The sequence below is a fragment of the Lissotriton vulgaris genome, chromosome 7 (genome assembly GCF_964263255.1).
Source record: "Lissotriton vulgaris chromosome 7, aLisVul1.2, whole genome shotgun sequence".
Classification (NCBI taxonomy): Eukaryota; Metazoa; Chordata; class Amphibia; order Caudata; family Salamandridae; genus Lissotriton; species Lissotriton vulgaris.
The window spans coordinates 848,755,041-848,771,151 of record NC_141695.1 but is presented as its reverse complement, the minus strand read 5'-3'; the positions used below and the strand labels follow the sequence as shown (position 1 = coordinate 848,771,151).

The 16,111-nt window shown below is 46.1% G+C and overlaps 1 protein-coding gene across 1 annotated transcript in view; it reads right to left on the bottom strand.

Annotated features, from left to right (window-relative positions):
• Positions 1 to 16,111, bottom strand: part of RNF145 (ring finger protein 145) — a 348,869-nt gene that overhangs the window by 166,471 nt on the left and 166,287 nt on the right. Inside the window, exon 7 of the mRNA XM_086931218.1 lies at positions 10,518 to 10,658. Coding sequence (XP_086787344.1) covers positions 10,518 to 10,658 — 141 coding nt within the window. The remainder of the gene's footprint in view (positions 1 to 10,517; positions 10,659 to 16,111) is intronic.

The following is a 16,111-nucleotide window of genomic DNA, read 5'->3' as shown; positions in this document are numbered from 1 at the left end:
CCTCCACGTTCGAATCAGAATGACTCGCAACAACGGAATCGATCGCAGTCTCAGTCGAATAGGCCGCAATCACGAAATAACTCCTCTTCGCAGAGATCTACGTTGGGGTACAATCAGTGTGCCTACTGTAGGGGAGAGGGTCATTTGAAATTTGATTGTCCAGTTTTGCGTGATCGAAATAGTGGTAATTCATCTAGAGGAGGTCGTAGTGGTCCTCAACAGGCGTCACGTGGTAGAGGCCGCGGTGTTCAAAATGATCGTTCAAACAATTCTTCTGATTCTAATAATTGTTTCGATCAGCGCGGATCGTCGCAAGGCAGATCTGCGCAGTACAATGTGGACGATTATTAAGTCGATCAGTGCACTGACGACGGTAATTACTAGGACAGCCATAGACAAGGAGAGGGAGTAGTATCAGTTCCGGTTGATCAGAGAGGGCCTTACGTCGCAGTTGCCACCTCGGGCGTTGTTGAGCCTTTTCTGTTGGACACTGGTGCAGCGAAAAGTTCCATCATGCATTCGAAACTCCCTGGCGCACCTTTGTCTGGCTTAACAAATGTTTCCGTTGGATTCTCTGGCGCCCCTGTTAGCAATCCGGTTTCGCGCCCTTTGCCTCTTGCAATTGGGCCTCGTGAGCTGAAAGCTCCTTTGATTTTGACTACTGGTTGTGGTGAAAATCTTTTGGGCCTGGATTTGCTAAAACGTCTGTATGCGACTTTGTATTGTTCTCCTGCGGGAGTGAAGCTTACATTGGGTGAGAAAGTTATCTCTCCCATGTACTTGTCCATCGACAAGCTTCCACCGGAATGGAGTTCTCTTCCTGCATCTTTGTGGGCAACAGGTCCCAATGATGTGGGCCTGCTTGATATCTCCCCTTATGTTGTTCATTTGAAATCTAATGTGCGTTTGCCTCGTATTCCCCAGTATCGTATCTCCCATGATGGTGAGAGAGCGCTGTTAGCGATCATCTACGATTTGATTGAGAAAGATGTTATTGAGGAGACTCGGGGAAACGTGTGCAATAGCCCTGTGTTGCCCATTCTGAAACGCACTGATCCATCAAAGCCTCCTGTTTATCGTTTTGTCATCGATTTACGGGAGGCGAATAAAATTGTGATTCCTCAGTTCCCTGTGGTGCCCGACATAACGGCTCTACTGACACTGATTCCAGCCTCTGCATCTTGGTTCTCAGTGATCGATCTGAAGAATGCTTTCTTCAGCATTCCGATTGCTGAGGAGAGTAGGGACCTTTTCGGTTTCTCTCTTGGTGGCCGCAGCTTCAGGTTTAAACGCGCTCCTCAGGGCTACTGTGAGAGTCCATCGATATACAGCCAAGCCTTGAAGAGCCAACTTGATGCGTTTGCGTTGCCGGCCGGTGCGGCCTTGATCCAATATGTCGATGACTTATTGGTGGCTGCGGACTCAGGACATTTGCAAAATTGCCACGGTGTCGTTGTTGCAGCATCTCTGTGACTTACATCACAAGGTGTCACCTTCTAAACTGCAATATTGTTGCCAAGAAGTAACATCTCTAGGTCACTTATTGTCAAAGGAGGGAAGACGGTTGACCCCAGAGAGAATTGCAGCGATTGCTCGAATGACTGTGCCAACAACTCAGAGAGATGTGCGTGCCTTTTTAGGTATCACGTCATACTGCAGGCAATGGATCCCGAATTTTTCATTGCTAGCGAAACCATTGGTGGCTCTTACGTGCAAGGATGTTCCAACTCCTCTACCATGGACGGAAGAATGTCAGAAGAGTTTTTCTGAATTGCGTGATGCGTTGTGTTCGGCCCCTGTGTTAGGTACCCCTGACTACAGTAAGCCGTTTACACTATACGTTCACGAGAGGGAAGGTTGTGCGTTGAGTGTCTTGACGCAACAATTTGGTGGTAAGCAGCGTCCATGTGCATATTTCTCCTCGACCTTGGACCCAGTAGCTAGAGCATTGCCGAGTTGTTTGAGAGCAACAGCGGCAGCTGCGGTGTCCATCCGACAATCTGCAGGATTGGTCATGGATAATATGCTTACGGTGATGGTTCCGCATGCAGTTGACACTCTCTTGAATCGTACGAAAACCCAACACCTGACGAGTGCAAGGTTGTCTGGGTATGAGTTGACGCTTTTGGCAAGTCACATTCAAATAAAACGCTGTAATGTCCTGAACCCGGCGACTCTGTTGCCAATCAGTATGGAATCAGACGAAGTAGCACCTCATGACTGCTACTTACGAACCGAGGAGGAAACAAAAGGTCGTGTGGACCTGAAAAATACACCATTGGAAGACCCTGATGGGACCCTGTATGTGGACGGGTCGTGTTTTAAGTTGCCGAATGGTGATGTGACGACTGCGTATGCTGTGGTGACGTTGCGTACGGTTGTGGAGACTGCGAGACTGAATCAGAATTCTGCACAGGCGGCAGAGCTGATTGCCTTGACTAGAGCGTGTGTGTTGTCGAAAGGGAAACGGGTGAATGTGTTTACGGACAGCCAGTATGCATTTGGTGTTGCTCATAGTTTCGGACGTCTGTGGAGAGAGAGAGGTTTTATGACGTCGCATGGTACAAAGATTTAGCATGGACAGCTTGTGAATGATCTTTTGGATGCACTTACATTGCCGGAGCAGGTGGCGATTATTAAATGTAGTGCACACCGTAAGGTGACGGATGATGTTGGTCGTGGTAATGCGTTCGCTGATGAGATTGCTAAGGAGACTACCTTAGAACTAAAATGTATGTGATGAGTTCGGTAAGGTGGCCTGCAGAAACTGGTATGTGTGAGGACACTATCGAGAGTGTGAAAGCGATTCAGAACGAGGCCACTGAGTCTGAAAAGACGAAGTGGAAAGAGAGTATGGGAAAGTTGGATGCGAATGGCTGTTGGATCGATTTGTCGGAGAATAAGAGGTGGATGTTGCCGGATGCGTATGTGCTAGCTGTTGTGACGATGGCACACGGCTTGGCACATATTAGTGCGAAAGGTATTTGCAAATTGTTGTCCCCTGTATGGAAGAATGATGGTATTACTAAATGTGCTGAGAGATTGGTTAAGAATTGTATGATATGTATGATGTACAATCCTGGTAAGGGAACTCCTACACCCCCTGGCCATTTTGCCCCTCCGTCATGTCCCTTTGAGGTGATTCAGTTAGACTTCATCATATGGAGCAATGCAATAACCTGAAGTACGTTTTACAGTATGAAGCTGGATCGTTATAGGATATATCAATAAGTTGATATACTGTGTAAAGAGCCCATGGGTTCTCCTATGAGTAGATAGGGGCTTGCCATGCAATACCAACATCCTCTACTGGGGGTAGTGTGGTTGAGCAGCCTTAGTCTTAACCCTTTCCATGCCCGTCCGACGTCAAGGTGGGCGTGTGCATCGGACAGCCGGGTGCCGTCCGAATTGCGCACGCGTGAAATTCGCCCGCACGGCGGGGGAATTCTGGCCGCGCCAAAAGGGTTAAAACAGACATTTGCAAGTACACACAATGGTTAATAAATGACAACACAACTCAAGGAGGACATCCACACCAATTTATAAAAATACTAAGTACCTTTATATGTAATTTGCCATGAGAGAAAAATCGTTCAGGCAAGTAGGTTTTTAAATATAAATTCTTTTCACTTTAATAATTTCAGAGGTCTGCAATGTTATCCTATGGAGAGAAGAACATGTTCTGCAAACAGGCACAGTACATTGACATAAGGAACAATCTTCAGAAGTTAAGCTGAGTAGTGGGCAAGGTCTAAGGCAGCACCAACAGAACACTACCAGCAACAAAAGGGCAGATGGGTGCAAATCAGCGTCCGACCCCAATGCGTTTCAATGGGGATCGGTCTCTGTAAAAAGAGGCTGCATGCTCTAGCTTGAAAGCCAGTAGGACTGTACCAGCAAGTGGGCTCAGGGACACGGGGGAGAGAGGGTAGGGGTTGGGGAATACACCCTTGGTACTCTTCTCCAAGGTGCAGGGGTGTCCTTAGGCATCTTGTTTTTCCTTATTCAAACAGTTGTGGTTGAGGGGGGGACCACCGTACAGAGGCTGCAGGCAATGTCGGGGAGACCAAAAGGGGTGTAACCACAATGTACTTAAGCTCTGGAGGGCTGGGGAACCTTGCTGGCACCAGAGGCCCACTTCAACCTGGGCCGGAGGCAACTAGTGCAGTGGTTGCTTCGGGTGTCGGGGTTTGGCAGTACAAGAGGCCTCAGAGTCCTATTTTCTTTAGAAGAATCCCGCTGTTCATGAGAGTTCTTGAGTCTTTTTTGAAGGAAGGCAGTTGTCTCATGTTTCTGGAGTCACAACTGTAGGACGAGGCTTCTTCGTTGCCGTTTTCGGCGAGGGATGCAGACAGGCCGGTAGGGTTAGTATTAGGTCAACTTTTTCTCTCATCTTGGCTTTTGCAGCTCTTCTGTGTCTGCTCTCTTCTTAGTTTTTCAGGACATGGGGCGAACACACAAACACTATAACCAACCCTTCCACTGGGCATGGCTAAACAGACACGGTCAAACTCTTATCCTGGAATGTGAGGCACTTAATGACGCCAGGAAGATACACCTTGTACACGCCTATTTAAACAGGCTCGCCATACACATTTGTCTTCTTCAGGAAATGCACCTTTCAAACGTTACACTACCCTCCCTTCTCACTCGGGCTGGGGGCTCACATATCCCTCCTCCTACTCTAACTTCGCTAGAGGGGTGTATATTTTAATACATAAGGATTTGGCTTGGACTACAGACCAATGTACATGTGATAACGAAGGGCGATACCTCATCGTCACAGGCATACTCCATCATCATCATCATCCCATCACTGTGTACGGCCCAAATATTGATGACCCAACTTTTTTCACTACTGTCTGGCAGGGAATCGCAAACACCACCCCACAAACAGTGCTCTGGTATGGCGGCTTCAATGTCCCACTGACGGGAGACATGGATCGGGTGGTGTGCACCAGACGGCCTCATCCACAAGCAGCATCTACAGTGGCAACAATCATTATAGACAATCTCCTCAAAGATACATGGCGCGAAACACACCCAGACACACGTGAGGGCACCTGCTTCTCCATACAGCATAAAACATGGTCGAGAATAGAATATTGGCTGCTGTCCAAAACCATGCTTCCATGGAACCCCAAGGTATCTACTCTTCCTCATATGCTTTCACATCACGCGCCGGTCTGGTTGACGCTCCAACAGGGCGGTCTCCTGGCATCTTCCCCACAACGCACTTAGAGACCAAGCCTTCCGCGAAAAGCTACATACTGCTATCGAAGATTACTTTGCATTTAATGCCCGGTCGGTACTATCCCCCACCACTCTTTGGAATGCATAGCCAAGCAACATGGGGTGCTCAAAGCCATCCGAGGTGCGATATCATAACTCGAATCTGAAATTTTCGCACTGGAGACTCAATTCCTACAATCAAAGGATTCTCGGATCCTTGCAGAACTCCGCAGTAAACTAACCGAATACCAAGAGGAGGCAGCTAGGGAGGTAACATTCTTGGGCAGGGAAACGCAAGCACGTAGATACGGCGTGGGGGACACTAGTCAGACTGCTCCAGAAGCCTCGGGCATCCTCTTACATTGCGGGTTTCATAGATTCAGAGGGACAGCGTTGCTCCTACACTCCTGACCTCATGCGCATCATGGTAGACTTCTTCACCCAGTTGTATTCTACTTTCCAAGTAGTTCCCACCTCCGAGCTGCAGGCGTACCTGGACGCCATCGAACTAGTATGGCTTTCAACTCACATCGAGACTCTCTGGTTTCTCCCATCACTGCTGATGAGGTGCGGCAGGCCATTGCTGGCCTCGCTCCTGACAAGGCCCCTGGCCTAGATGGACTGACCGCCTCCTTTTATAAAGAATATTCTGACCTTTTGATCTCTCTACTGCAGGAAGTATATCATGACGCGTTGGAGGTGGGCTTGTTGCCCCCTTCAATGCGAGAGGTCGTAATCTTCACACTCCTCAAACCTGATAAGTCTGCTGAGCACTGTGACTCCGTCAGGCCCCTCTCACTTATTAATATTGATAATAAGATTTTTGCGAAAGTGCTTGCGAATAGGCTACAACTACAGCTACCAGTAATGATCAGGCCTGATCAGTCCGGAATTGTGCCAGGCCGTTCTACGGCGCACAACCTCCGGACCATGTTCACAGTAATGCACTATTTACATCCACATACAACAGCGCTGTGGGCTCTGCTAGACGCAACCAAAGCGTTCGATACCCTGGAATGGGGATTCCGGTTTCCCCTTCTGATGCGCATGGGTCTTGGTGCCATCTTCCTAGCAAAATGCTCCTCCTATACACAATGCCGAATACAGTTAAATGGACAAATATCTGGCCCCTTCCTGGTCGGCAGGGGTACACAGCAGGGATGTCCTCTCTCACCATTACTCTTCGCGAACCTCTAGTCGCTCATATCTGACAGCGCCAATCGAGGGATAGGGTTCACTCCACGCAGCGTAACAGTGTCCCTGTATGTAGATGATGTCACATTTTATGCGATTCAGCCTGAGCAGAACCTTTCCCCATTAATTCGAGACCTCATCCGCTTTGGAGGACTCTCTGGTGTCCAGATTAACTGGAACAAAACAATACTTTTCCCACTGACAAACGCCACAGTTCCGTTTACCACAGAGTACCCACTCCAGTGGGCACAGGGGCCAATCAAATACTTGGGGATCTACATTAGTAGGTATCTGTCCGAGCTACGGCAGGCCAATTTCGGCAGAGCGATGAATTGGCTGGTAAAGCGTATCTCCGTGTAGTCAAAACTCCCTCTGTCCGTGGCGGGCCGAATCACCATTGTGAAGATGAATGTTCTGCCCAAGTTTCTTTATTGAAAAATTGAGATTCCCACTCCACTTACACAAGCTTTTTTCCACAGACTTCGATCTAATCTTATCGCACTGGTGTGGGCTGGGTGGCAGGCCCAGGTCAAATACAAAATACTGACCAGACCACAGTTACAGAGGGGGGCTGGGTGTACTGGATCTACAGCACTACGCGCTCTGTGCCCAGGCGCACTTTCTATACTACTGGAAACATCCCACGCCATTCCAGCCGCATGTCACTGTAGAAATTGACGCAGTATCGCCATGGAATCTGTCCAAAGCCCTTTTCTGCCCCTACAAAAGGCCTGTTGCTGAAATTGACACGCCACAGTGTCTGCAGTGGGAATGGATTGGGCTGCCCCCTCGGTCCTATTGGAGAAACATCCCCTGCTGCCTCCTCTGAGGACAATTGCAAACAAAACAGGTGATGGACCGAATGTGGATCAATGTCACACATTCATCCCAGTCCAAAGATCTGGGCCCAAATCCATCGTTTTTTTGCACTCCACACCACCCTGGGTTAGACAATGGCGATATGCAATCAGCTCTGACCCTGTGCCCCATGGGAACAGTCCAGTCCGAACTACAAAAGCCATGTCCTTCTGAGGACGGCGGTGCCTTCGCCCGTGCGGTCAAGCTTGACATGCACACTTTTGCTGACCACTTTCGCCACCCGCCGATGGCACCTAAGGCGCGACTAGACATCTTCCTATATTATCAAATTCGAGCGACCTACCGCTGGCTTTTCCTACCGTTCCCAGTGCCACCTGCGACCTTCAGCGTGTTAGAGTACACTTCCACTGCCACTTCACAGCGGAAACTCATCACAGCACTATACCGAAACATGCAAAACATCCCACTTGCAACACAGCTGCCCGCCCGGATAACCTGGGAGGAAGATCTCGCCTCTCCACTCACAGTGGTCATTCTGCTGCAGCCAACTCTAACTACTCTCCCCAAACTACTGGTTGCTTCTCATTCCCTTTAACTTTCTACATCGCACATATCACAACCCAGTGTTGCTGCACAGGATAGGCCTGTCTCCGGACTCACACTCCATACGATGCCACGTTGACACAGAAGATTTTCTTCATCTTACCTGGCACTGTTAGGCAGGTTCGTCATATTGGGCGGAGGTTTACCGAACACTAGGGGTAATCACATTGCTACAGTTGACACCCTCCCCGCTGGTTGGCCTGCTGGGATACGTGGCAGAAATAACAAAACCATCTCGTAGACTTGCTGTGTTGCTACTACTTCACGCCAAACAACGGATTGCGATGTGCTGATGCGGTACCCTGGCGCCTAAACTGAAAGACTGGATACAAGATATTGTCGATTGCCACAAACAATTATCAAATTGTTGGGAGTTGATGCCCCCGAGGTCTCGCCAAGATATATTTGGGATCCATTCCTTAGCTATATGCGCCAACAAGATCCAGCACCTACTTCACAAAACAACCCCTAATTGTGTGCCCTACAATGCAATAGGTCTTTGAACTCACGAAATATGATGTTATGTACGTCTACAGTGTCAGATGTGTAATTCCAATGCTATGTACCCAATGATCATGAATGTATGTCAATGCCAACAAATTAAATAAAGTTAAAAAAAAAGATAATATAGCCTGACAATCCATCAAGACAGTAAACAGTACATATAACAAATCCTGTTGGTATTGCAGAGGGTGGTGATAGTCTTGCAAGTAGTAGTCCTGTTCATAATATTCCCCTTCATCCGAGTAATCCTCAGATTTTACATGAAGCTCAGAGGGGCTCTGAGCTGCTCTGTAAAGGCTGTCCTCAGAGTCTTCCTGATCCAGGAGGTGAGATGGGAGCAGTGAGGGAACCTTACTCGGGGAGGTTAGGGATTGCTTTATTCATTTATTAAACGGCTATACTTAATCCATCGACGAGGTCATGGATGAGGAAAGAGGTAATGTGGACAGTCTCTGGATCATCAACAGTGGAATTGTCATCGACAGGACAGGCTCTGTAGACAGGAGAGGATCCAGTAATTGGCTGCTACGTTATCGATGGTCGCTCGGTTGAGGGTGGAGGGGTCTGCTGTCGAAGATGGTGTTGACGATAGTAGTAAATTCACTGTTGATTGCACTGGTGCTGAAGACGACGATGCAGACACAGACACCATGATGGTGTTGACTGTAAAAGCCACTGAAGATGCTGAGGAGGGCGTCAACGTCTTTGTCAACAGAGACGCCGTCAATTAGCCAGCCGTCGCAGTGCTGGAGATGGATTTTCTAAGACATGGTGCACCACAGGAGGTGGTGTTGGGGGCTTTAAATTCAACTTCAGAAGCGATTTTGAAGAGAAGTCTGGCTTTTGTTTCTCATTTCAAGGTGGAAGAAAGGCACTTTGTGAAGCGACCTGAAGAGGCTTCTGTGTTTATGGGCACATTCAGAAGATTTTTTTTAATGCTTCTTTTAGTGTTTCCTGAGCGGTATGAGGTATTGCATCCTCTCTAGCTCTTTTAACAGGAATTCTAGAAGAGGACCTAGAAGAGGTGTCGCTTTCTGCATCAGAGAGAGGGTTATCTCTGGATTTGAGTTTCTGCAGCCACAGAAGGAGATGTCTTTTGCTAGCATTTAAAGTCATATTAGAAAACGTGCCTCATACCTAACAGTCCCTCGTTTTATGCTCCGGAGAGAGGCAGTGTATACTGTTTTTATGAGATTCATCAATGTGGAGCCTCCTCTTCTTACAAGTGCCTCAGGATCTGAAGAGCCCCTGTTTTGGTGTCTCTTGCAAGGTGGAAGCCAGTCTGAAGCACCAAAAGAACTAGCACAGGTAGATGTAGAGTAAAAACACTAATGTAGAGCAATAACGCTGTACAAATCTTCTTTAGGGAGTAGTAACTGGAGGAAACTGAGCTGAGTGAGGACTCCCTAGCACGATGTGCTGTAGAAAACCGGAGGCACTGCAGCTTCTCTCAGGAAGGTTCTAAAGGGTGGTATGATTGGATTGGTTGACTTTTAAGTTTGGTCCTTTTTTTATTAAGGGCAGTGATGTTACTAAACAAAAGGCCTAAGACATATATGTGCTAATGTGACATTGCTTTTATAAAGGTACCAGGGACTCCCATCCAGACTACGGGGAAGGATTCAAGCATGTGAATCTATGAAAGTTCCAATACTGGAGTAAGCTTGAGCCCACACAGAACTGTAGGCCTGAATCAGTCCTGAGAATTTCAAACTTTTGTAATGAGAAGATTCCACCACTGGCTTTTGTTCTGGTAATTGCCAAGAGGCGGACTACAGAAGAGCACCCTTCACTGCTTCCTTATTTGAAGTGAATATTTCTCAGAGGTAGAGAAATCTCTTTTCCCTGTCGTTTTAGCTTTTACAGAGCCATCCGTCAAACTTGCATTGAAAAAATAGCTGCATGTCTGACCATCTAAATTAGGTGGGCAGACATATGGCCAAACCTCCAATGGCCCTTACTTGAGAATATGTAGTCCATAGTTTTGGCAGGGAGAGAATGCCGTTGCAACAGAGTTACTTCTCCACCAATATATGAATCAGGCCGTATGAATTGATAAATCATTCTTAACACAGAGGAAATGAAGATAGCGCTGAGCCAAATCCATATAAAGGGAGTCTAGTTTAAAACAAAGAAACTGATAAACAAGATTGACAAGCACTCACCGGTTCATGGCAGGGTCATTGATGAAGGCTCTGTACCCCTGCAGGTAAAACTTGCACAGAGTTAGAACACCAAGAGCCACAAACGAGACTGTGAAGACCAAACCCAATAGGGAGTATGGAGTGCTGCAGCATTCTGCAATGCTGAAAGGAAAGAAAAAAATGTCACATGACAGAAAATTAAGTATTCAACAGTATAGAGGCAATATCAACTTATACATGTCAACAGGAACATCCTACCACTCCATCCTGGATGATACTCCCCATTATACCCTTTTCAAAAGAGACTTGGGCTTTGCTGTACTCTCGCCTATATTAGAATAGTTTGAGAAAAAACAGATGGTGCAAACAGTTTTCCTGAAAGGTCATTGAAACCTAAGGGTGAAATCTGTGAAGGTAAAATCTCCCAGCATAATCAAACCAGTGGGCACATAAAATGAAAGCGCAATTTTAAGGTGAACCATGCAAATTGTTTCCCTCTCTAAACCTACCTATTAGATCTCTCTTCATTTCTACAACTTCTGGCTGGGCACCTTGCCATCCACTTTAGTGTAAAAACATGTTGCTAGGAAGCTCACTAAACCGATCACTGAGCTATCTACTTTCCTCTCTACCTGTTTATATGAACAGTCTAGCTCAGTCTACTTCCCTGCTGCCTTGCACTGTACAAAGTTACAGGAAACCATTGCCTTCCTTTACACCTCCCTCCTGGTATAATAGCAGACTCCCATTTCATAATAGAGAAAACTCCCCCAAGTCTTTAAACACATGAATAGAATTCATCTACATCCCTGTACCGGCTTTTAGGGCCTTGTGATTTATATATCAGATAATGGAAGCCCACTTTCTTACTATAAAGCTTCAGATACAATCCATCTACATCTAAATTCAACAGCCTATAGGATTTCCCTCCCTCCCTCTACACTTGTACTGTTGGGGTAAGCAGACAGACTGTTGGGTATAAACTGATAGGTGTTTAGTTATTACTTTAAAAAATATTTGATGTAATCCGTGATCTCTGGAATCATGGGATTCTTTTAGACTCTCGCCCCCCCTCCCCTCCCCGCCAATCTTTAAACTACTTCCAGGGGACATAGTGCTCTAAACAAAACGAGGACCAAATGAGTCACACATGCATGAAAAGCTGCTCTAAGAGCTTTCCTCAATGGAGGATATTTAGCAAAAGGTAAACATGAACTGTAAAGTTTTTAACTATGCCGATGATACTCAGCTGCTGCTGAGTAATCGACAACACACCATCGGCTCAGTCCATGGCCCAAGACATATTACGTTTTACAGTAAACTGGATGTCATCCAACTTATTGAAAATCAATCCAGATAAAACGGAAGTTCTCGTAGTCTCAACCTCCACCTCCCCCTGGAATGATTTGTTTTGGCCACAAGAACTTGGACCTACTCCAAAACCGTGACCTAGTGTTAAGAGCCTCGGTATGAAAATCGATCAGGAACTCTCGATGGCTAACCAAGTGTCCGCTGTAGTTGGTTCTTGTACCAATTTGATCAGGCAACTGCGTAAGCTCGTCCCCCTACTCTCAAAGAATATGCTTCGAACCATTGTCTCAGCCACAATAGTGTCTAGAATTGACTACGGCAATGCGTTATACCTTGGCCTCCCAAAAAATTCAACCAACCGTCTTCAGGTTATTCTGAATGACGCAGCGCGTCTGATATTTGGAGTGGCGAGGCGGACTCATGCCTCCCCCTTGCTTTACAGGCTACATTGGCTGCCTATAGTACAAAGAGTCGAATTCAAGAGTATGTGCATCTGCCACAAGGCAATCCACGGACAGGCGCCAGCCTATATAAAAGATAGGCTTGAAATATATGAACCTAAGCGCGCCCTGCGATCGTCCGGCTCTTTTCTGCTATCCTGCCCACGCTTTAAGCTGGCAACAAAAGCAGGCAGATCCTTTTCAGTTCAGGCTCCTATCATCTGGAATAAGCTACCGGAGGCGCTTCGCAAGGAAACCTTCCTTCTCCACTTTAGGAAGTCCCTGAAGACTTTACTCTTCAAAGACGCATTTATATTTCAGTAGTTGGTTACTAGCTTCAGACACTTCTATACTCTCATCTTGTTTCTTGTTGCTGTACTTGGTCAGTAGCGCTTTGAGACCTGTCGGTGAGTTGGCGCGATACAAAACCCAGTTACAAATTACAAATTACAAATGAGGTAATGGTCGAACTACTAGACTCAAAAGAATTATGATAAGACTACCAAACAGAAATATTTCTAAACATTTCAGATAGATTGGGAACAAATGCTCCACAAGGAATTAAACAACGAAAACTTTAAAATCAATAATCAAGTGTCTGAATCCACAACAGTATTTCAGTATACAGAATGCTCCTTGAATATTCTGCAAAACAGTACCAAATCTCTAATCACCTTTCAAGAAAATACTTTGGACTCTTGGATTCATTGTACTCTCTAAAGTGGAACAACACAAGTTTTTCTCTACTCCTTAATACAGATGTGCTCGAAAGGAAAAAGGTGGCGACTGATAAGCTGGATCAAACACTTCTGCCTTTTTATTCCCACTACTACTGTGAATTGTCTGCTTAGCTCCTCCTTCCTAGGATTGGATGATCCCACATAACCACCCAAGATTTACTGACTGTATTGTTCTGACACTGAAATGTAACAAAGCCACTTGGCCATAAGACAGGAAAGGTAGTGTATGTCTTGTTTACACCATGGAAACATTAACATATTTTATAGAATTAAAACTAGTTCTGCCTCCCATACACAACTAATGACTCGCAATTTGTACAGCTACAATCACAAATGCAACACCAATCTCTTTCCTTTCTCCTGACACACAAGAATGTTCTGAATTGGACACAATGTTTCTCGGCATTAAATATAATTTTGTATTTGGTATTGCTTAAATACATTTTATTGACAGATATATCACATTGTTTCAGTCATTTAGAACAACTGAAACAAATCCAGTTGTCCCTGTACATCATTTGAGACCAACTTTTTTTTATTTATCTTTTTTATAACAGATTGTTCTTTACTTTTCCTATTGTACTGGGGATGTTGAGGATAAGTCTGGCGAAGGCGTTCTGAATGTTCTGCAGTTTCTTGAGGAATTTTTGGTGGTGCCCGCGTAGAATGTGTTGCCGTAATCGATTCTGCTGCTGATGAGTGCATGGGTGACTGTCTTTCTGGACTCAGTGGGGACCCACTTGAAAATCTTTCAGCGTAGTGTTTGGAAACAGGATGATGAGGCTGCCTTAATCTAGCGCCTCATGGTAAGCGAGGAGTCCAGGTTGAAGCAGAGGTTTTGTGATTGGTCTGTGGGTAGGGTTGCAAGTCCTGCAGGCCATCAGGAGTCGTCCCAGGCAGAAGGGGTGGAGCCCATGATAAGGCTTCAGTCTTCTCTGACTTGAGCTTGAGACAGCGGTGCTCCATTCAGGCGGCAACGGCCTTCATCCAGTCGTGGAAGTTGCTATTGGAAACTGTGGGTTTGTTGGTTATGGAGAGAATCAGCTGGCTGTCGTCGGCATAGGAGACTATGTTGAATCCGTGGTTCCTAATGATGGCTGTGAGCGGGTCATGTAGATGTTGAGGAGAGGGACGCTCGGGGAGGAGCCCTGAGGCACTCCGCTGCTAATCTCTGTGGATTTAGAGTGGAACGGTGGTAGTCCAACGATCTGTGTTTGGCTGCTGAGGAAGGAGCGGATTCATTTGAGGGCTTTGTCGCAGATGCCGGAGTTGTGGAGTCTTGTACCTAGGGGGCAGTGAGAGCCGGTAATGATGGCAGCTGAGACGTCAAGGAGGATGAGATCTGCAGTTTCGCCTCGGTCAAGGAGGGTGCGGACGTTGTTTGCGGCAGCAAACAGGGCAATCTTGGTGCTATGGTTGCTTTCGAAGCCAGGTTAGGAGAGGTCCAGTATATTGTTTGCTTCGATGAACTTGTAGAGTTGGGTGTTGATGGTCTTCTCAATGACCTTGCCTGGGAAGGAGAGGAGTCCAAGGGTGCTCCGAAGTGAATGCTCTTCATGATCTTGAGGGTGTTATCAGTGGTGATGGGAGTCCAGCTGAGTAGGGTCTGTTGGGGCTCGGTGTTGTTGGGTGTGATGGGGTGGAGCAGGAGGGTCTCGGGTATCGAAGCTACCGAAGCGGTTGTGTATCTCCTTAATCTTGTGGTGGAAATAGACCTTGAGGTTGTTGCAGAGGTCTTGGGAGGGTGGGATGTCTGTATTGCATTGTGCTGGGTCTGGGACCATTCTCCTGAACAAACTGCTACTATATCTCCATATTAACTGACCTAATTTCCAGGGTGGCGGGAATTGCACGTGAATCCAGTAAATTCTTCAATCTGCAGAACTACTCTTTTTATTTTGCAGCTTAAATTTCTTCTAAGTTTTTTTTTAGCACTATTGTTCTTCCTTTGAAGGTTGGGTTGAAATGAGTGTGAAGTTGCAAACAGGATATTGAGGACCTTCTGTCGTACCTGTATTTCTCTGTTAGTCAGGATGTCCACACAATGTTTATTGAAGATGTTTTTGGAAGATCATGTGGTTTCCACGCAGATATCATTAATGAAACATTAGCGATGAATGCCAGGGTTGCCACTTTCTTACTTATTGAGTAGGCCTTTGGTTTCTCCCCAGTGTTAGTGCTGCTTCGTAGCACTTTTGGGCTGTTTTAATGATCCATCTTGCATTGGCCCCCTTGTTATTTGTGAGCCCTTACGTGACGGAAGGTAAAAGGAAATGTAAAATTGGCTCTAATACATGATTATCTTTCTGACATTTAGCATATGAAGGACTTTTTCTGCTTATGATCTCAGCTGGTGGAAAAGGCTGGCAGTTGTCATAGAATCTGAAATTACTATAGGCAGAAAATGGGGATTCGTTCTCAATATTACTTTGTCCTTATGCATTTGCAGGTAAGGTGTTGAGAGCTTGCAGTTTACCAACTTTACACATTAAGTTGATGGTGAGCAAGAAGGTGTCTTCAGTGTTAAGTATCGAAGTCCTGGGAAGGAATGGTTTGCCAAGATGGCCAACAACATGTACAAGAGCCAAGCTCTGCCAGCCCTAGCCACAGTCCTACAGCAGCCAGGCTCTACGGAGGTGACAAAGAGCTTCGGCAAAACATCATGGCATCCGGATTATTGTGTGCACCGGCACCCTAATTACTGATGCTGTTTTGGGTTCTTAGGAAGCACCACTGGGTCGGTGCCTGAGATGACCGGCCTCCCCAAGACGGCAGATGAACAAAAGTTAGTTACCTGTAAACTGTGGTTCTCCAGTAGTGTTGTCTTTCATAGATTCACATGCTTGAATATTTCCCGTCGTCGGTATCCCACAGCACATAAAATAGTAGTAAAACAAGCATTTGCAATTCATAAGGTCTCGCATTAGGAAAGTTTGAGCTATTGGTATTGTAAATGACACATTTTTTATTTATGTGTTGGTTTTGAAAATAGCAAAAATAATAGCTTTGTCATTTACAATGCCAATAGTTATAACTTGTGACACCTATAGCATTTGTAATGCAATATGTGTTGTATTCACGTGACTTAGATGTATTGATATTACAAATAACAATGGCTTTTAAT